Here is a 23,147-nt window from a genome sequence, read left to right as displayed (position 1 = left end):
GGTGTTAAGTATGTATGTTCAATGTCCAATGCTGCACAGTAGGCAGTCTCAAACTTGCATACTGAGATGATTTACACCCTGAATTTTATGAGGCCTAAACCATCCAGGAAAACATTTCTACATCAGCACAATGGTGTATCCTCCAAATCGTGGGCAGACAATATTTACTGCAGTACCTTGAAACAATCACATATTTGCCAGACCTTTTTTTTAAAATATTTATTCAGAAGCCAAGTTATCTATAAAAATCTTAATACTAAAATGCTTTTACATAGAGATCGTGTCCATAAAACTTTTTTTTTAGTGTTTACACAAAAACTGAGACCATAGTCATACTTTACACATTTACAATAGGGTTTTTACTACATTTAAACACTTTTTTTTAGAATAACAGTTCCTTCCATTTCAACAAAAACTGAAAACAAAATAAAAACAAAAATCAACAAGCTTAAAAAAAAAGCTCTCCTGGGTTTTCAGTTTCAAAATATTTTAATATCTAGTAAATAACTCTGTAATATTGTAGTTTTTATTGTATAATTTTTTTAAAACTTCTCCTAACCACTTGTAGGATTAAAACACTATTCAGCAAGTCTCAGACGGGCCTGCGTCTCACTTGCCCATTTATTTCTCATGATGCATCACAATTCCAGTCCCCAGAAGCTCACTTTACAAGCAAAAAAAAAGTGAAACCTCAGCCATCAGTGAGGAAGTATTGCACTTGTGTCACTGGACTGAACAAATAGGTAATACAACGCCTAGCAGATTGGTCCAATGGTGACATCACATAACGTACCAGATGGAGTACAGCTGAACCTCCTTTTGTATGTGTTTGTGTGTGTGTCTGTGTGAGAGAAAGAAAGACTATGTGTGTGTCTCTGTGTGTGAGGGAGACTGTGTGTGTGTATATGGTGGTGGTGGCGATGCAGGGGATGGGAGGTTATGTTCCCATTCTTCTCTGCACTTCTTTAACCTTAAATACTAGGCCATCCCAAATCAAATCAATCCCTTTCACATAGAATTGGGTCCCCTAGGTTAGGTCCCGTTTAGCACTGCTTCAGTTTCTCATTTGAAGTACAGAATGGAACAGAAAATTCTGTGACGCAGAGGTAAAAGATTCTTGCACACAAGTGATAGTCAATATAGGCCAGCTCACATGACAGTGGAAAATAAAATCCACCTTGTTTATACATATATATAGATATATATTACATTGTTTCAAAAGTTGTGACTTTAAGCGTTATGCAATGAACACTTTTGAAACTGACCATGTATATCTCTCCTCCAGTCACCTGTAGGCCCCAACCATCATTTCAAAAATGCACGAACATCTAACTTACAAATCTGAAATTTCTCACAAAATGCCTTGTTCCCCCTTGAGCTGACCTTTGACCTTTCCAGACAGCAGGTCAATGATAATTTTGCTGAGGAAAAATATACAGCTTTTCTTGAAAGAAAAACCTTCCTGTTATTCGTTCTTGTATAAAAAAGTTCTTCATTCAGTATATGTAAAGGAGCCCAAAGCGTCACGGGAATCTGGTTCTCTTTATCTTTCAGCTGTTGCTATGGAGTCTCAGATCACCATGTTTCACTAAACCACCCAGTTGATTGATGAGGTTGACCTATTGAAAATACAGGATATGCGATTGTGATGTCACACTGCACCAGTCTATATGCAGGAAGGTCACTAAGTGAAAGTTCAAATGCCAAAGATTAGTCTTACAAAAAAAAAGCATCCTGCAATTTATCTTAAATATATTTTTGATAATATAAAGAGGCAAACTCAAATAATTCTTCTGGAGGGCAGCCATGTTACACAAAACAAAAGGAAGATCATGCCTAAGCTAGGTTGAGTTTCTGTAGCATGGTACTATTTGAAAGGTTGAGGCATACATCTGACTCTGCAGGATGCCCATACCAAAATGTTTAAGAAAAAAAACCCCAAGAACTGAGATGCAACAGTAATATATGCTGTCTATAAAAAAACTTTTTTTTACAACATATTAGTGTTTCAAAACAAAATACTACATTGATCTATGCCAAGCAATAACAAACAACATGAATTCAAACTATTAAACACCTTTTGTAAACCGTGGTTGTGATTTTTTTTTCTGAGACAGTGTCCCTTTTGTGGTAACTATGCAGGGTTACCAACAAGCTCGAATGTAGTGCCAGTCTACAGCAAGAGTCAAGTCAAACTGTTCCTTTTAAACATTCTAATGCCATACCTCACCGTGAGAGCACATGTGGGAAATGACAGGGGGGAGAAAACATCACAATATTAAACAGTATATGCTAAGCATTTCCAACCACTGTTCCACCTCTACATCTCAAACAGGATGTCATTTCCTCTTTTATTAACACACTGCAGGTTTTTTATTGTGGTCAGAATGAACAGCCCAGATGAAGGCTATAGCTAGCACCTTTCTAAGGTTAAACCAGTATCAACAAAATGTTATAGGACCTCTCTTGAAAGGTATTATGCTATATTGCAAAATATACACAAATGTCCGCATGGGAGATTTCTTGTTCCTAATGACAGGCTGACAATATTGTTGCAGTCCAGGATTTGTGGCAGTATGATATCACAACAGTGCTGATCTTTGCAGTCTAAGTTTCACACAATTATTTCCAGTTTTACAATGGACGTTGATGACAGTGCAGTATCAAAATTGTTTCTTTTAGTAGTAGTCCATGCCTACTTGATCTTAATGGCATAGGATTGCCTGCTTGCAGCTAATCAAAGATCAATCAAGCACTCCCTTGCAGTTTAACAAGATGAATTGTAGGACTTTCCAAACTCCTACCACAAGAACTCACTTTCTAACATTGGCCAACTTTACACCTTTAGCTTTTTCTTTACACTTCCTGAATGCAGTTTCAAGAAGAATTAATACAACAGTTAATTCACACAAAATGCGACACATAGTTTTAACACTATAATATAAAGTACATCAGGTGAAGGGGCTTTAAAGGGAACCCATTTCCTTACACTGATTGTCCTAGAGAGCCATTTCTTCTACGATTGGTCGTAATGCTGAAGTGCTATATAGTATTCTGTTTTAATTTTAAAGACAAACGTATCGTTCTGCTCTGACTGTGCTAGTGGAAGGTTTGTCTCAATGGTGTTTAATACCAGTTGCAAAGTGCTTTGGATTTTAAAGCAGTGAAATATCTTTTTGATCCCTTTGCGTTACTTCAACACAAATGAACCTAATTTCCAATTTGGTGCACTTCAGTTGTTTTTCTAATCCTATGAAGATTTATTGAAACCAGTCAGAAGGTATGTTAACAACAACAGCTACTGGGGTAAAAATGTGATCAATGCCAGTGCAGGCACTGTGTGTAAGATCACCACAGCCTTAATAAGGCAAATATCATTTTATATATCTCCTATAGTTCTTCAGTCCAGTATCTGAGGCTGTGTCAAGGCAAATTGACTATATATTACCAAACTGATCCAAGCACTTTGACAGACAGTCAGTCAGGTGATGTAGTGTGCATGTGTTCTGAATTGCTGGTCTATGGTGTGGTAGTATATAGATTCTCCACCCTTCCTCATCTGATGAGTTCCAATCCCATCAGGGGAAATGCCAAAGACCAGAGGGGCACTCTGTCTGGATACAGACTGTTCAACTTGCCCCTTTTGGAGGCAAGTCAGTTGACATCACTCACATGCATTCTTCAATGTTTGAAGAAGTACGTGGAAGGAGAGGGAATTGGGGATGGTATTGGGAACTATACAGACAGGAGAAGACTGGATTATCAGGACTTGTAGACATACTGAATATCCCACTTCTATTGCATGGTAATAACCATCCCTACCCCCTACTGTCTTGAACTCATCTTCACTGTTAAAAAGAAGCTGCTTACATTAGCAGTTCTGTTTATTGGAATGAGGTGATGATTGAATTAATTCTGGAATGGTAGGTACAGCTAGTACCCATTACATAATAATTTACTGAGTGAACGATTTTTCTATTTCACAAGAGTGAACAGTCAACTGCAGGGGCCAGTGAGAATAATGCTCACTTCACTCCAATAAAAAAACCTCAGATTTTCAAAAGTCCTTTCTTCCATTCCAAGTAATAATGGCATAAGAATTTTGTGAGGTTTCTTGGATCACTGCTTATTTACCTAGTTAAGACAGCTCCTTAGCTTATAATTCGCAAAGCATTTCCACTCAAAAGCAGCGTTTCTGTTAGCACTGTTTTCATATTGCATATGACAATCGCCAATTACATCACAACAAGCATAGGAAGCCACAAATCATAGTCATCCTGATTACCAGGGTATTATTTATTATTGAGGGTTTGTGACTTTTTTTCCTGAAAGATGTGGGAATATTTTGAAATCATCACAGTATAGAGTCAAATTGTTGGTACTTATAAAGTCTGAGGAGGTCCGATAAAAATTGGGTCAGGAATGGACTGACAAACAGAAAATACTGCAAGTTGCTCTCAACTTGAAAGAAAAAAATGTTTATTTATGAAGGGGTGATGACTTCATCAGATCCTAATGATCAATTATACCATGACCCCTGAAAAATTTGCTTCTTTTTCTTTCAGGTTCCAATTAGCCTGCTGCATTTTGTGATGCAAAATGTGTGGTTGATCTCTATTTTAGTATCATTTATTTTAGAGTTTGAGTCTGTGGTATGTGAGTCTCGGTCTGGCTATTTCAAAAGGTTTAAGGGTTAACCCATAGGTGATTCTAAAACACCAATTCTAGAAAGTATTTTAAAACACTTTTACAGACCAATTTTCTGGAGAGTCATGTGCTTTTGTTTACCTTGGCAGAGTTTATGAGTGAACAAAGAAAAGAGTGCAGTGCTTTCGGTTTTCAGATGGAAGTATCTTTTGAGCTGAGAGGACAACACAAACCACCATAAAAGCATTTAACTTTCAGTTTGGCAGTATTGTAGAAGTCTTGGCTAGAACTAGATGTGTAACACAGTTGCTGCTAAAGAAAGAAGAGAGTTGATAACTGTTAGGAAATAGGTTACCTAAGTGTCAGGAGTTTTGTCTTCATAGATCATAGAATCCCTTTGATTCTATGAAAACAAAACTCCCTATGCTGAGGTAACCAATTGTAATGTTTTAATGCTACAGACTAGAAATGTCTAGTTCCAACATTGATGAAGTTATTTAAAGCTGAGGAAGTCTAAGCTCAAAACCAAAAATGGAAATTTCTGAAAGAACTCAGCAGGTCTGGCAGCATCTGTGGACAGAGAGCAGACTTAATGTTTTGGGTCCAATGACCCTTCTTTAGAACTAAATTTTTCCAGCAATTTCTGTTTTAGCACCAACAGTTCCTTCTCTTTTGTTTTAGTGTAAATCTATGCTCTGTTGTATGAGGAATCCAGGTAGAGGGAATCAGGTGTTCAAGACAGGGAATTGAAGCCACAATCAAATTAAGCCCTATGAATATGAAAGGGACTTGAGCAGCCCCTGCTCAAAAATACTCTGTCACGTGAGTACTGTAAAGGAATGCCTTCAGGATTAATGGAAATGTATTGTTATTGTGTTTCAAACTCTTTAAGCTTGTGTTGTTTCTAATTATTATGACTGTATTCTATTTTATTTTAATTTATTTTGTATAATAAATTTCTTTCATTGTTAAACCTGAATCTGCAGAATTGTGCGTTTGATTTTCATTAAAACATATTAAGCCAAATTTGAGTTTGTGATCTGGATTGTTGGATAGTAACATCAGCTAGGAATACAACAATATTGCTGCACATTCGTGTTTCAAATTTCAGATTTAGTTTTTCAACTTTCTGTTACCCTCTGGTACAGACTTCCAGTTTAGAGTTTTCTGCTTTTATGCTCCCTGATATAATATGTATGTGATTATATGTCCTGTGAAGTAAATCGACGTAAAGTCACACTTTGGTAGAACTGGAATAGGTAAACCTTAAGTCACTGTTTTTGACAGTAGTGGGCTTGCAGGTATGGAATAAAGCATCAAGTAAAAATAACAAATGTGTAGCATAACAATAGCCAAGGTTACACACACTCAGCTACACCTTCTGTTTCTTAGTTATTATACTTGGACCATAAATGGATAAATAGGGAACTTTGATATTTGATTAGCATTTGTAACTATTGCAATGATTTACAGCTCACTAAAGCCCTGTTCCACATGAGTTCGCTTATTTATGCCAAAAGAGTTTGTGATTGACTTTGACATGTTTTAGAAATCTAACCACCTTCAGATCTTAATTCAGGAGACAATGCTCTCCACCATGAGTAAGGAAGTCTACTGGTACCTCCGAGGCATCTGATGTAAAGGAGAACACAAAGAGAAGCTGGAACAACCCTAGCCATAGGTCCACGGGTGATATATTAGGGAACACTGTGGTTTTAAAGGATCTTCTGGCGGTCTTTCCATAATGCTTGTTTAAAATAGCAACTAAAGCAATCCAAAGGTTTTGACTTTTAAAATCAACATGGCTTACTTTCTATAGTTTAACTTCTCAATGACTCATGGATGGGACTTCTTCCCAATTACAGTTTCAAAAAATCTTTGTAAACTGGATAGATGAAATAGATGTTTATGAAAAATTGTAATGCTTTGAGTCATTTCAGCAAAACAGATGCAGCCTTAGCCTTCAGAGTTCTATTGTAATCCACTAGTATGTTTTAGTCTTATCTTCCACATCCAATAGTAATATTTCCATTGTTTACAGGTGACAGAAAGTAACAGGTGTGCTATAAGAAGATTCTCTTCAAAGTGTTGACCACATTATTTCATGTGGAATTGCTCTTTGTATCAGTCTTAGAAGCTTTTTATACATAGCCCGCATAAGCCACTAAAAGGGAGACTGTCTCTTTAACATCTGTGCAACAGTGAGGGAACAAACATGGCTGACCATTCCCTAAATGTGTGCAGAATTCTATACAATATTCAGCAATAGGGATTATAATTCTCTCCACCCATCACTTTTAAAAAAGGGAACATTTAATCCACAGAGTGAATCGCTCAACTACTGTTCAGTTAAGAGGTTAGAATTAGTCTGACAGAATGATGCCACAAACTGTCTTTGTAAGAAAACAGTCTTCTTCAAAGTCAAGTCTTTTTTTTCCCTTTCTTTGTTTTCTTCAGAAGTTCCAGCTAACAAGCAGCCTCAGCTGAGCTGAGTAATGCACTGCATTAAAAAAAATTCCTGGGTTTTTACAAAACTCTCCAGGAAACAAAGTAACAACAAAAACATGTTCGACCTGATTCTGCTTTGCAAAGTCGAAAGCAGACAGAGGTACTGGGAGTGTATGGCTTGTATGATGCTCATTTTTCTTCTTTCTCCAATCTACATAACACACTCGCCCGCACACATACACACTTGCGCACGCACGCACACGCCCACTCACACACTGAAATAAATTCCATGCTGTCTGACCCATGGTTGAAACCTGCTCTCATCAAGGTCCAGTTCCCATGCGTCCATTCCAGCTTCATTGATTCTTTGAGGCCCAGCGCTCACCTCTAAAACCTTGCTTCCCCATTGTTTGAGGCTCTCGTGTGCAAATTCAGCCTGGTCGACCCAGTGATGCCTTGAAGTCATGCATTGAAATTCCAGCCTACTTGATGCCCTAAGTGTTCCACTTTGGTAAATCCAGTATTACTGATCCCCAGAAAGGCTTAGTTCTTTTGCATCCAAAAACCATGCTGCTTAATTGTTATGTATCCAAAAAAAACCATTTTGCAAACCACTTAAGAGATCACTGCTAATGATTCCAGGACTACATGTGAGCCTCAAGGTATTGATAACAAGTTTCCAGATCCTGTCCATCTTGCATCATTTGAAAAGTTCATTGGGTTAGTTAGTTTTTTTTAATAAATCAGAATGGTTTCTCAATCCCTGTTAGTGTGGTGCAAATCCAGACTTTACATTAATTCATACATTTTGTTTTTAACAGAGACTTGGCACTCCATCTGCATTAAGGATTCTGCCTATTGTAGGGTCGTACGTTCCTGCCAGATAGTAAAGGTCCTGGCTGTCTTGGTACTTCTTGGTTTTTATCATTTGTTCATAGTGCTCCAGACTGACCACCTGACACTTATGGGAGATAGTCTGTACATCGTTTTCATCTTCGTGACAAGATTGGTACAATGCTTTCTGAAACAGCAAGAGGAATACTCATTAAAACAAGAGCTGAGTGCTGAGATTTACATTCCAGTAAACTATTACATTAATATTATTAAATAGTCAAATTCAAGTCCCCATTAGGACAAGGCAATATCTACACAAAATAAATTAAATTTAAAACCAGCATGTTAAGGCTCAAAGACAACCACATATTTTGGCTTTAGTATTTAGTTACAGCTCCTAAGTCAATGGCACAAAGGCAGAAGTGTATCTCTCCTTATACAGTTACTTAACTTGAAAATCATAATATTACATTCAGGTGTCAGCATGTTACCACATGCACCCGCATTAGGATTGTGTGTAACACTGAGAAAGGAAGTACACAAAGATGATGGATTTGAGTCTTTAATATTGGATCTTATAAACAAAATCAATTGTCACAATGACACTCACGGTGGCCTGTTGCTACAGTAATTGGTCTCACCTTGCCATCGTTGCATTTTTTGCCCAATTTTGTTTCCTCAGGGTGATAAAACCATTTCACTTTAACCACCATGTTGCTTCCCCAGGATTCCCACATGCTTTCAATCCGGCCAATGTACGGAAGATTTGGGCGTCCAACAGAGAGGAACACTGCGCAATCGCCGACACAAATTGTCTCCTTCCCTCTCACAATGGCTTTATAGTAAAGTTTCTTTGCTTTGCCTTTCATCCCTCGTCTCTGTGGAAAACAATCAGGCTTGGCTAAGAAATTTTAAAAACTGGAAATGCTGGAAATACTCAGCAAGTCAGGCAGCATCTGTAGAGTGAGTTAGGACAACTGCCTTGCTAATCTCAGACACAAGTGCTGTAGCACCTGCAGGACATCCTTTCCTTTGTTCTTCATTTTCACCCCTTATGATAATTTGCCGTTTGACCACTGAGGGAAGAGTCAACTGGCTTCCTGCTTCAAACCATGACTATGTTTTCTGTCCTAGTGACTCCACTTGGAAAGATAACAGGGAGAGTTGTAATTTGGGCTGCTGTTTTTCACCTTTTTACTGCTTTGTAAAAAAGCTTTCAATCAATTAATTTGTTTTCAAAGCTACCTTCACTCAGGCCTTCATTCTGTCTAGGCTTGACTATTTCAATGCATTCCTGGCTAATCTACTCTCCTTAAACTTGATGCTATCGAAAACACTGTTGTCTGTATCTTAACACACACTAAGTCCCATTCCCCTGTCACCCTCGTGCCCATTGCCATGTTTGCTGACCTACACAGTGTCTTGGCCAGGCATTGTCTTCATTTTGAAATTCTCATCCTGCTTCTTGGCTTTTTATAAGTATATTAAGAACAAAATGATTACTAGCAAAACAGCAGGACCTATTAAGAGACTAAAAGGGCAACCTGTGTATGGAGCCAGCGGATGTGGGTGAGGTCTGAAATGAAAATTTCTCAATTGTCTTCACAGAGAAGAAGTACATCATAGCCAGGGATTTCAATTGGGACGGTAAGTTTTAAAACTTGTTATGATTAATAAGGACCTGATGTTAGGTGTTTTAGAGGGCATAAAGGTGCATAAATCCCCAGATCCAGATGAGATGTATCCCAGGCTGCTATAGGAAGCAAGGGAAGAGATTGCTGTGGTCCTGACAAATGTATTCACTGGCCACAGGTAAAGTGCCAGTGACTGAAGGATAGCTAATGTGGTTTTTTTGTTAAGAAAGACAGCAGGGATAAGCCAGTTAGTCTCATGTCAGAGACCGGGAAATAAACGGAAAATATTCTGAGAGACAGGATGAAAGGTATGGATTGATCAGGGATAGTCAGCATGGATTTGTTAGAGGGAGATCCTGGCTGACTACTTTAATTGAGCTTTTGAAAAGGTGACTATATATATTGATGAGGGGTAGTACAGTTGATATGGTTTAAATGGACATCAATAAGACCTTTGACAAGGTCCCACATGGGAGGCTGGTCCAAAAGGTAAGAGCTCATGGGATCCAAGGCAACTTGGCAAACTGGATTCAAAAATTGGCTTGAAAGTAGGAAGCAAAGTGTGATGGTGGAGGGGTATGTTTGTGATTGGAAGCCTGTGATCAGTGGAGAACCACAGGGATTGGTGCTGAGAGCCTTGTTGTTTGCTATGTATATTAACAACTTGGATCTGAATGTAGAAGGGATAACTAGTAAGTCTGAGGATAATATGAAAATTGGTGATGCTGTTGACAGTGAAGAAGATGGTATTAGGCTTCAGTCTGATATCGATCAGCTGGTATATTGGACAGAGCGATGCCAGATGTAGTTTAATCCCGGTAAGTGTGAGGTGATGCATTTTGGGAGGTCTAATAAGGAAAGAATATACACAATGTATGGTGGGTCCCTAGAGAGTACTGAGGAACAAAGGGACTGTCATGTCCAAGTCCATAGATTCCTGAAGGTGTTGGCACAGGTAGGCAGGGTGGTGAAGAAGGCATGTGGACGTAGAATACAGGAGCAAGGAAATGTTGTTACAACTTTATAAGACATTATTTAGGCTACAGATGGAATTCTGTGTGCAGTGCTGGTCACCACACTATTGGAAGGGCATGTTTGCACTGGAGAGGGTGCACAGAATATTCACCAGGATGTTGCCTTGGATGCAAAGTCACAGTTATGATGAGAGACTGGATAGGTTGGGTTTGTTTTCCCTGGAGCAAAAGAGTCTGAGGGCAAGTCTGATTGAGGCATACAAAGTGTTGAGAGGCATAGATAAGGTAGATCGTGAGAATTTTGTCCCCACGGCAGATGTGACTAAGACCAGAGGCATAAGTTTAATAGTGGGCCTGAAATGGTGAGCCAAAGGGCCTTTTTCCATGCTGTTTGATTGCATGACTCTCTGATTCTTGGACAGACTTCTTACCTCCCACTTCCTTAGTTAAAGAAGGCAGATCACCAACCTTCTCTGGAAGACAGTTAGGGAGAGGCAATAAAAGCTGGCACAGCCAGCAACACGCACATCCCATGAACACACATAAACAAGGAAAACCTTTTTCTGTAAAGTTCAGTATATTTAATATGTTTGACTATAGGTCCATCTCAAAACAATATTGTCAATCAACTGCCTGGCCAGTTGCTCTCCTGGATGGAGGGAACATGGAGATTGACTTGAAAGGGAAATTTCAGGTCCAGCTCCACATATCCACTGGGATTTCTTTACCTATCACTGTACTGGGAGTGGAGTGATTATCAGCAGCATTATAAGTCACTGATATCTACCTGAGTTGGCTTCCCAGACCACTTCCAGAGCTGTCGAGCTGGGAGAAAGGAGGAGATTTTCGGGCGATTTTCCACTGATGGTAATCTCTGTCTCTTTGATAACTCCTTGGCCTTTTGAAGTCTGAATTCTTCCTGTCTTTTTAATTTGATCTTATTTGCAGGCATCACAGACTTGACTGAGAAGGAGGGTGGCGACATTTTTGGCTCTGTTTGTCGTGGGTCTGAGGGGGTCAGCATTGCAGGCACAGGGTGTGTCATACAAGTCTGCAACAAGACTGTAGAATCATCATCAGAGCTATAGGATGAATCGTCATTGTCCGATGAACACAAGCTGGAAGTGGAGGTAGAACCAGATGTTGAAGATGATGACGATGCAGAAGATGATGAAGAGACAGACAGCCTAGTCATAAATCTCGATGTGACACTCTGTTGCAAGTTTCTATTTTCTTCCTCATCATAAGAGTACGAACTATGGCTGTCAGTGTCACAATCCATGCCAAACTCTGACTGACCAGTATACTCATTCATTGCTAAACTCATAGGAAGGTTCTGAAGTTGAGCATGCTTTCCTTTCAGAAGTTCGATCCTTCCATTTCGCTCCTTGCTCAGCTGGGAGTAGCCAGCGGCAACTTTTCCTCCAAATTCCTTCTCGCTCATGAGCAAGGCTTTTCCATTTTTTGTTTTCGGAGATGTCACGCCTTCATGATCTAGTTTAACCAGATATTCTGCTCCTGTCTTTCTCTTACCACCTTTTGGAACTGATACATCCAGTTTTTCCACTCTTCTGTACTTTAGGGCCTTAGGATTTGGTGCAAGACTTGAACTGCTTCCAAAGGAAGCAAAGGTGTTGGCAATGCTGCTGAAAGAGTCGACTTCAAAGCCGCCACTAAAAATTGGAGGAGGAAGGCCTTGCACTGGAAGGAACCGTTCTTTACCCTTCATTCTCTTTGTGCTGCCATTCAATTGAAACAGGTTTTCTAAAGCAGTTGTACTCTTGCTGGAATTCCTTTTCTTTGTCTGGATGATCCCTGGCCAATTTATCAGTACATCTGTCTTTTTACTGAGCATGTGCCCTGCTTTCAGCAACGTTGAAACTTCAGTATTCAAAACTCCTTTACCTTTTTGCAAAGGAAAACAGCAAACAATTATTCTTGTATAATTTCAATTGAGAATCAAATAATATTATTGCAAGGCAATCAATCATCCCTCTACACAAATGACAGTGTTGGAAATCTCTAGATAGATAACTGTTTTGTAAAAAGCTACTATTGAATATTCATGTTTCCTTATGCTAAAAAATTGCTGCAATTATTTATAGATCTGCTAAGCCCTGATAAATAGGCCTTGCATGTACAAGCTTCATATCACTGAGTTGCTTTTATCACTTGTATAAAATATTGTGAGGCATTTAATATTATGAAATGCTAGTTTGAACGCCTGTTCAGAGGGTGGTAACTAGTTCACCAGTTTATTGGTCAGAAAGAGACAACTGTCCCTTTAACACTTGATACAGTTTAGGGTAAAAGATTTCCAATGAGTAGTTGCTCATACAATACAGGTTCTAATGGCTGTAAGCAGCAACTTATCAGTGAAGTCCAGATACCCTTACATCTACTGTTAAATCCATAACGAAGACAGTGATTGTTTACATATGTAGTAAATATACCTTTTAGAACACAAAAAAACCCAAATACTTTTTACTTCTTTGTTGCTGAACGACTACAGTCTGAATCTCAGACCAAAGTACACAGTTTTGGTTCCAACATGTGTAGAAAGCATAAACAGGATACAGGTATATTCCATTTTAAGGAATGGATATATTCCTGGAAACCATTCTTTAAATCAAAACAACTTATTTCAAAGCAAGATTTCCCATGTCAATATATATCAGGAGACACTTTACCAACTCAAGGGTTTCAGCCCCAAATGTAACACAGACATGAAATAAACAAATTACAGCATAATTAAATCTTCTACACTCACAGTGACATGATAAAGAACTGAAAATAACACACCTTGATTCCCAATTGTTCCAAATGAATACTATGAAAAATATCCTTCAATATGTGTGCCCTATTTTTGTGAGATCAATATGCTTTTCACTCACTCATGCTCATTTGGGTCATACTGTCAAAAGATCCTAAATCATTCCTCCAGTTTGTATCAGCAACTTGTAGCCCACATGTTGACACAGAGGAGTTGACGACCTCGTCAGACTATCACTACACTATTAATCCAGAGATCCAGTTAGTGTTCTGAGAACCTGGGTTCAAATCTGCCATGATAGATGGTGGGGATTCAATTCAATTCAAAAAAAAGTCTGGAATTAAAAGTTTAATGATGAAATCACCATTGATTGTTGAAGGGGAAACCCATCTAGTTTACTAATGTCTTTTAGGGAAGGAAACTGTCATCTTACATGGTCTGGCTTATGTGACTCCAGACTCACAGCAATGTGATTGATTCCTAACTGCCCCCTGGGCAATTAGGGATGGGCAATAAATGATGCCCTTGAATGAATAAAAGACAAGTGCACAACTCAGCAGTTGTACAGGCTCTCCACAATGGAGTATTTGAGATCTAAAAATATGCTGGAGAGACTGAAGCATAGGAGGTCAAGTGGTTATACAGTCATAGAGTCATAGAGATGTACAGCTTGGAAACAGAGCCTTCGGTCCAACCCGTCCATGCCGACTAAATATCCCAACCCAATCTAATCCCACCTGGCAGCACCAGGCCCATATCCCTCCAAACTCTTCCTATTCATATACCCATCCAAATGCCTCTTAAATGTTGCAATTGTACCAGCCTCCACCACTTCCTCTGGCAGCTCATTCCATACACATACCACCCTCTGCGTGAAAAATTTGCCCTGTAGGTCTCTTTTATATCTTTCCCCTCTCACCTTAAACCTATGCCCTCTAGTTCTGGACTCCCCGACCCCAGGGAAAAGACTTTGCCTATTTGCCAATCCTTGCCCCTCATAATTCTGTAAACCTCTATAAGGTCACCCCTCAGCCTCTGACGCTCCAGGGAAAACAGCCCCAGCCTGTTCAGCCTCTCCCTATAGCTCAAATCCTCCAACCCTGGCAACATCCTTGTACATCTTTTCTGAACGCTTTCAAGTTTCACAACATCTTTCCGATAGGAAGGAGACCAGAATTGCACGTAATATTCCAACACTGGCCCAACCAATGTCCTGTACAGCCGCAACATGACCTCCCAACTCCTGTACTCAATACTCTGACCAATAAAGGAAAGAATACCAAACGCCTTCTTCACTATCCTACCTACCTGCAACTCCACTTTCAAGGAGCTATGAACCTGCACTCTAAGGTCTCTTTGTTCTATAAAATCATGAGGGGCACAGATAAGGGTAATAACAAGGATCTTCTCCCTGGAGTGAGGAAGTTCAAAACTAGGGGCATACTTTTAAGGTGAGAGGAGAAAGTTTTACAAGACATGAGTGGCAATTTTGTTTTACACACAGTGGTTCATGTGTGGAATGAATTGCTAGAGGAAGTCATGGATGTAGGTACAGTTACTACACTTAAAAGACATTTGGAGAAGTACAGAATAGGGAAGGTGTGGAGGGATTAGGTAGGTGAGATTAGTTTAGTTTGGGAACATGGTTGGCATGGACTAGTTAGACCAAAGGGTCTGTTTCAATGCTGTATGACCCTAAGACAGGTTTCCTCGATCTAACTTTCCTCCTGGTCTAGGACAAACAGTTAAGAGAGGAACAATTGCAAGATTTGGGGGTGGTTTTAAAATAGAGAGAGGTAAATCTAAGCTGATGGTTCCAGAGTTTGGAAACCAGGCCTTCCTAACCGGAAATGATAGAGATAGTTACAAAACCTAATGCAACTGCTTCCCAACTGCTTCAGAATGAACTTGTTACTAGTTCAAACAAACCAATTGGGAGTAAATATTTTAACTATTTAAAAACAAAACTACTCTATTTGAGACATGTAAACTGTGACAGAGCTACGTTTGTTATACAAAAGCCATAGGGAAGTGATGATTCTGTGACACTGCTTGGCACACGGACATGTGAGAAGTAGAATGGGAACCTGATGAGAACTGATATTCTTTTCATGGTAAGCCACAATACAGGAGTGAGAACTTGTCGAAATGTTTAAATATATAGTAAAACTACATGTGAACAATTATGGGGCTGAGTAAGAAGTTAGAGACAACTGGCACAATTCTTTTGAGGATTAACTTGGCGACTGAACAGTTAAAATTGCCAATGGCATTTACCAAAAGCCTGGAGCTGACAAAGTTAGAAATATCAACTGCTCTCCTGATTAGACAACAAGGGCACTCTACTGATCTTGGTGGGGTCCTTCTTTAGCCCACGCATGTCCAGCCCTTAGTGATGGTATTGGGACTTTAATTTGTGTGGCTGGTACGCGTGTCAGGAAGGTAGGGGAGTTTGGTGGGTGAGGGCAGTAGTGAGAAGAGCCTTTCTGCTGGAATATCCTGGATTGGATTATAAGGGGCCCAAAAATATTTTAAAAGAATTTTAAATATTATTTCCTTGTTGCACCTGGATGAATAGGATCACTTTTCCAGGACTCAAGTTTACCACCGAATGATTCTCCTCCTACAGGTCATTCCCGCCCTGTTGTTATGGCCCTGCACTGATCCCAATACTCGTCTCATGTTGCCAGGTGGATTAGTTGATGGGCTGACTCAACCTTGCTCTGTTCCCAGCACCTCCACCACTCAATGGCAGGAGTTAAAACATTCCAAACTTCATTTCCAAAAGTATGGGTGAGTTGCTAATGGCAGTCCTGCCAACAATTGGTTTAGAGTTAAAATCTGGGCTTGGGCAGCCTACATCAGATCATAAGAAGTCATTCGTGCAAAGAAGTGTAGCATTGTGTGTCTTTCAATAACTGGCAGTACAGCCTGTGTCTGTTCTGGAAAGAAAGTGAAGAAACTGTTTTGTTTGTACTGCAAATAAACCCGATTTGTTAGCTTTAATTCTTATTCTGTGCTCTGCTTGGCAAAGCGAGAGAAAAAAAATTAATGGAGGCATATCCTGGAACAGGGTAGGACTTGCCTGCTTTGCATGAATCACAATGGGAGGGAAGTACTAAACAATTATCATGGGATCTTAACATTGTGTTACTATGCACATACTGAGCACAGCTGTGAGTTGCAACTGTCTGTTTTTGTGATGTCATTGTAAAAGCGTTGCTATTCTATTGTCCAACATCATTTATTGAAGGCCATTGCGAGCCCACATCAATTGATGGACAACAGTGGGAACTATTCTTCATGTATAACAGCACCTTTGCCAATTGAATGCCATATTTAAAAGTATAAGATCCCTTTAACCATTCAATTAAATTTGCTTTCCTATGTGAAAACTAAAAGTGCATTTAATATTGCACCATTCTTTCATGGCTTTTTTTTACAGGCACAACTGCTTTTGCCTGTTTGTTGCTCTTAGCTACTTTGGCGTGAAGAAGTGAGTGTAGGAGTGGCTGTTCCCTTCTGTTGTACATTCAAGCCAACTTCCTCTTGCAATCTTGACTTAATTTACATTTATTGCAATTGCTTGACTAATGAAAAAGCCTTGCTGTATACACAGAGTCAAAGTGAAGCTTTGCAGAGCTGTCTGCATAAACTGAACATTATCTGCTATCCTGGCCAATGCAATGAAGTGAATCATGCATACTGCCAGAAGAAGATTTGTTACTTCCTTCCCCACAATAGTTTTGTCAGGTCTGTTGTCCGATTTGATCCCACTCCAATGTAGAAACCCCAGCACATTACCAGCTCTTTGTTTACGTACTAGTTCCGTTGTAATCTGACTTGTGCTGGTACTGTAATACGTTTACAAAATTCATCCAATAGCCAAACTCATGTGTTGCTCAATGCATAGAAGTGGCAACTTTTTTCTTCTGAACTACTTTGAACTCAGTCATTTATCTATGTTTGATTTTCTGATACTGTGATTCTGTGATAATAAGTAAGTAATACATATCATAATATTATCACCTTAACTGGTAGCAGAACTTAAATGTTAACAGGAAAGTGTGATTGTGCTTCAAAATGTATCCAAGCTTTTGAACAAACGTAGGTAACTATGAGAAGGATTTGGTTACATTTTAGCTACTATCAAATTTTCTCTTCCAGAGGATTGGGTGGCGCAATAGATTAAATACAGGTGTTTTACCTTAGGCAGCTGAGTTCAAATCCGGGCTAGAAGGATGAGATGAAAATCTCCTCTGACTGTTGTAAGAGTCTTACACAAAATGCTTGGATAGCTTCAGTCTAGTTTCTAAAGGTGAATGGCCTGCAGCACACCCCTGTTCATAATTTGGCCATCCCATACAGATGTAGTGAAACAAAATCTTCTGCTAAGGTAGCGGGCTCTTTATTCTGCATCTGAGCAGGCTACATTTGTCTTAAGAGTTGCTTCATCTGACTCCTTATGCCATAAATGAGAAAGTACTTTATGGTAATATTTCTCACTTGCATTAGTGCAGAAAATTGCATATACACATGTGTAAGAGTTGATCTTGTGTAAAATACCCCTATTATATTTTTGGCCTAACACCCTGTAAATTTCCTATGCAGAGTGTGAGTCGCTGTTAGTCTTTTATGGATCAAAACCTGAAAAGTTCAGAAGCAAAGTATAATTCTGAAGACATTGATGTTTTGATTTCATTGTTAATGTAAAAATAAATGAAGATGGATGCTGGTAAATAAATGCTCAAAATGTTTCTATATTTATATTTTGTTTTATTTAGCCAAGTTATTAAAGGGATCTGTTTATGAGTAAAAATTATTATGAATTATTTTGTATTACTACTTTTTACTGTTTTCAAAACAACAACCTTTATTATGTCAAAGTCAAAAATATATGAACCCCTTGAAAACTTTTCAACAATTTGGAAGGAGGGCCATATCAGACTCAAAACAGTCACTCTCCAGATACTGCCAGACCTGCTGCATTTCTCTAGCATTCTCTGTTTTTATTTCAGATCTCCACTATCTACAGTATTGTGCTTTTATTATTTTCTTTATTACTTTTGCCTAAAAAGACTGGTTTCATAAATTCAACTTATACATTAGCATATACGGTATTTGAACTTTGTCTTTCAGTTTCCTTTCAACATCAATAATACCAACTGATCCTCTGTTGCATAGGACCTATATCTACTGGATGTTTGATACAGAGAACCTCTTGCTGTGCATACTGATGCAATTTCCTTGATGAAAATAAATTCATTGATCTGTTCTCAATGAGCTTCAGAGTTTGTCCACAAATTTCACACTTTGTAAAACGATTTTCAAAACCCTCTGCAGCAAATCAAGGGTCGGAATGTTTTGTTAAGAAGAGATTTTTTCTGTTTGTGGTAATTAATGAAGAAATTGTGCTGACGATCCAGATTCCTCACAACCCACAGTATCGATAAATTACACAAATAAGGAAAATGGAAAGAACTCACCCCTCTTGAAAATATTGTGGCATTGCTGCAGCATTAAATTATCAATGTGTTTGCTGACTCCCTGGATCTGACAATAGTGCTGATTGTACATACTCATTGCCAATTGTTTCTAACTGCACATATCTACGCATATGTGCAATATTAAGCTGATTTTTAAAAATTAAAATAAAATTGCTACTTTGTTCAACACTATTTTTCTTACCTGATGTACTCTTTTCTTTCATTATTAGGTATTTGTCATTCTTTGTTTAAATATCTCCACAGGAAGTACTGCTGTTACTCTGCTTGATCCTGGGTGTCAGCAAACATAACTTTAATTTGCAGTGTTACAATTAGATTCATGCTGAGTAAAGATAAACCCACCAGCTTTCCCTTTTACTGAAGTCTTCTTGCCAGAGTTTTTGCTTAATTCTGAAGAATTTTTCCCATTCAATGTGTGATTCTGGCTGCTTTCTGCAATTTCTCGCTTCTCACTGGGTAACTTCCTAACCCGGAGTCTCCCATTAGATACCAGCAGTGCAGGGGAAGGCTCTGTACCTGTACATGGAAAAGAAACATCAACAAGTTGTTTTTTTTTGACACGTTGGTTTTAATACTTCAAGTCTTCTGCCTAACCGTGGACACTTGAATTCGAGATCATTGGAGTTTAATGTAGTGTTTGTCTTCAATCTAAACATAAATCTCTGTACAAGTACTGTCTTATGCATAAATTTGATGTATTTGTTTAAATAAGCCCAGTATTTTTTTTTGGAAATCCAGTACCTTAATCAAATTACTACCTAAACAACCTTAGAAATCCAGTACTTAAAAAATCTAAGCATCCCAATTTAGTCTAGTACCCACACTAACCTGGAATATTACGTCAAATGTCCAGACTAACAACATTTCAGACCCATATCCACAAACGGAGCTATTCAGATTCAAAAACTAATCCATGCTGCCAATGGGAAGGGATCACAATGGAAATTGGCCTCAGGCTTCCTTGGAGTCTCGGGGGAAATCAGCCATGTTTCTTGGTCCAAATCACCATCTATTGTACCCTGCTTGATAATCTAACCATAAGGACAGCATTAGGCTTTGTAATGATGGATATCAAGCTGATATGCATGGCTTAGACTGCTACTTGGTCACCAACTACATGGATGCCCAGGACCCATGAAACCCTAGTCCAGCAAGGAACTAATGCATTGGAGGAGGAAGGGAGTTGGGGTAGACAAAACTCAAAAAGAAATTCACTTTCAGATCAGAAAGGAGAAGATTATTTTTCAACTTTATTAACTAGTATACATTATTATAATATTTTAATATCATTGCTGTAGTCTTTGGTATATTAAACAACGTACTAAGCAAACATGATTTCAACAGCTTAGAAGTACATGATACATTTTTATATCCTTCCATTAACAGCTTTTTTATCAATATTTCAACAAGCAGGAATAATTACGTCACTGGGAAGTGGGATACAGGTGATCGTTTGCTCAGTCGAATAAGACATAAAACTCATACACATGCTTGTGGTATTAATGAATTATGGCTCCTTAGTCATTCTCAGAGAGTCACTCATTCACTGCTAGTATCTACATTATGGTCTACAAAGTATACTTGGGTGTCTTTCAAAGATATAGTAAAGGACTAGATTGGGTTGGGATATCTGGTCGGTATGGACGGGTTGGACCGAAAAGTCTGTTTCCATACTGTACATCTCTATGACTCTAAAGGCGAGCATAATGATTGAGTGATGGAACAAATCACTGAGCCTCATAGCTTGGGTAGGCCTCAGATACAATGCTCTGTTCTGACTCACTTACCTCAGCCTGGATGATGGTAGTTGTACTGAAATTATCATTGCTCCTTGAACTAGAGGAGAGATATCAGTTCCTGTTCCTAGCCAGTAGTCTGCGCTCATTTCTGGGTCTGCACATGTTTGAGTTCTGAGTGAAGAAATGGGTGATGCTCTGCTGTGCTGACATAGCCAGTCAACGTTGACTGCTGTAGCTTATACATGAAAATTGGTTACTGGGCAAGGAATCAAAGTGTGGCTGCCGCTTGTGAACTACCTCTGAGAGGAAAGGTCAACACTGCCAAGGAGGTGGGAAGAACTTGCACAGTGACATGACTTTAATGTGTTGATTTAGTCTTAATCTTAATGTTAATGTGACTTGCAGTATAAAATAATATTTTTACGAAGCACCCAAATAATTCTCAGCTGTCCTTTGGCTAGATTTATGAAATAATAATATACATTTCCAATTTACAAAACATTGCCTTCAGAGTTAGATGTTCGGGAGATTTTCCAAGTTCAAAGATATAAATTGTATGTCAACATTCTATGATCAAATGACAGTATTACACCATTACTCACACTGGATTTTATAATCTGGAGGGAGGAGACGGATATTTGACAGAGAAATTCGCCCCACGTCACCATCATCAAACTCCACCGTGACAAAATCACTTGCATCCTCCTCTTCTTCCTCTTCACTGCTACTACCTGCTGGACAGAAAAGGATCAGGTGATATTCTGCTTATAGGGAGGATACAGACAACAAGGTGGCCAATTCGAGCATTTGATGTTCTGTTCTTCTGTTGGTTCCTGGTTGTAAAATAAAATTACGTGCAGAATTTAAGACAAACAGTAACATTCACCGCCAATTCAAGTGTTTATATATGTGCAACATCTTAAAAATTAGCCATGCTATAATCATTTCAAAATTGCAGATTCCAGCATAGGAATTTTATAACTGTGTACATACTCAAATCAAGAACTCCTACTGTGTCTACAATGTTGAGACAAACTAGTTAATGTAAACGATGTTCACTTAGAGGGAAAGCCATGTAAGTTAAGAATTTCTGGTGCATCAACTTTCCCTGTAACATAATATTTAATTTCAACACATATAAAAATTTATAATTCAAGTTTGCAAGGTGGTATTGTAATGCTAAAGCTGCATCAGACCTCAGCACTACCTGAAGGAGAAGGAAATTTCATGGATGGATTGTACATTCAAAGACTGTCATTCTAGTTCTTAAATACTCTTTACAATTTCATTGCACAAAATACAAAGTCAAAAATTGACTCTCTCACTTACTGTAGGAGTCTTTCCCTTCTGTAAAAACAGATTCTCTGCCAATGTATGCCTCTCATGTATCTAGTTCAATGGATGTCTAATACAATCTTGTTAAGGCAGCATTTGGCCATTCTTTAAAAATCCATTAGCAGCATATCTTGCCATAGTCCAATGCAGTTTGTTGGATCTTGCTGTGTGCAAATTTGTAATTGAATTTTCTAAACAGTGACTAGAAATCAAATGAACTGATCTGGCTGTAAAACACTGAGGTACATCCTGAGGTCATAAAGCGTGTAATACAAATATAAGTCTTTACTCTTCCCCAAAATCACACAACATGTGATTCAGCACCTCAAATGAAGCATTTGACAAAACAGAGAACATACTGTGTTGGAAATACTGGACTTAGTCTGGTATTGTACACATTTAAAAGTGATGGGGGCATATCCTCTAGGTCAGCAAAAATGAAAGGGTTTTTGTAGAGTAATTAAGTATTCAGTCAGTGCAGGTATAACACCCTTTGACTGGAGAAACCAATCACTGTGGATTGGTGGCAAATTTACTAACATCCCAAAATACAAATGGATTGATCATTTGCTGTGCTTTGGCCTTGTGACCACTGTTCCCTCAGGGTTGGTACAGCCGCTTGGACCCTCCGTTTGACAGTGATCAGTGTGCCGATATGGAACACATCATTGACTTCCCATTCCAAAGGTCGCTGTCGCACAGCAACCTCGGAGGTCCAAACAGAAGATGATTAGGGGAACATTGCTCAGAGCTCTACGTATATGCCAGTTTGATTATAAGGGACATTTTCAAGTTATAATACATGAAATGAATGCATTGAGTACGGATTAAAGTTCATTTTTTAACCAATTACAGCTATGTCACAGAACCAGCTAACTTTCTCCCATGTCCTCACTCAACCCCTACACACCAGCCCTTATCATCACATGGGCTGCTATTACAAACTACCCATTGTTAGACATTAACAATCCCCATTAACAGCCATTCATTCTCCTAGGCTGACTGTTATCCACTACTTAGTCTATCCAACTGTTCTCTCTCTTTGGACTCTATCTTCACCTATTGTTTATTCCTAATCCCCTTCCCCCTACACTATCTTCTGCATTTAAAAAAAACTTTTTCTGAGCTACCATCAGTTCTGAGGAAGGATCACTGGACCCCAAATGGTAACTCTGCTTTCTCTCCACAGATGCAAGCAGACCTGCTGAGCTTTTTCAGCAATTTCTGTTTTTGTTTCTGCCTTCTAGAATCTGTCA

At 38.8% G+C, this 23,147-nt stretch overlaps 1 protein-coding gene across 8 annotated transcripts in view; it reads right to left on the bottom strand.

Annotated features, from left to right (window-relative positions):
• Nucleotides 1-210: 210 nt before the first annotated feature.
• Nucleotides 211-23,147, bottom strand: part of bahcc1b (BAH domain and coiled-coil containing 1b) — a 244,742-nt gene continuing 221,805 nt past the window's right edge. For 7 of the 8 annotated variants that reach the window (XM_072558583.1, XM_072558582.1, XM_072558586.1 and 4 more), the window contains 5 exons: nt 21,159-21,290; nt 19,160-19,333; nt 11,325-12,442; nt 8,571-8,807; nt 211-8,116 (listed from right to left, as the gene is read on the bottom strand). In XM_072558583.1, coding sequence (XP_072414684.1) covers nt 7,910-8,116; nt 8,571-8,807; nt 11,325-12,442; nt 19,160-19,333; nt 21,159-21,290 — 1,868 coding nt within the window. In that variant the 3' untranslated portion in view covers nt 211-7,909. The remainder of the gene's footprint in view (nt 8,117-8,570; nt 8,808-11,324; nt 12,443-19,159; nt 19,334-21,158; nt 21,291-23,147) is intronic. The other variant, XM_072558584.1, reaches the window with a different exon arrangement.

This window comes from Chiloscyllium punctatum, chromosome 39 (assembly GCF_047496795.1).
Source record: "Chiloscyllium punctatum isolate Juve2018m chromosome 39, sChiPun1.3, whole genome shotgun sequence".
Lineage (NCBI taxonomy): Eukaryota > Metazoa > Chordata > Chondrichthyes > Orectolobiformes > Hemiscylliidae > Chiloscyllium > Chiloscyllium punctatum.
The sequence above is the reverse complement of the archived record's forward strand: the minus strand, read 5'-3'. Positions and strand labels throughout refer to the sequence as shown.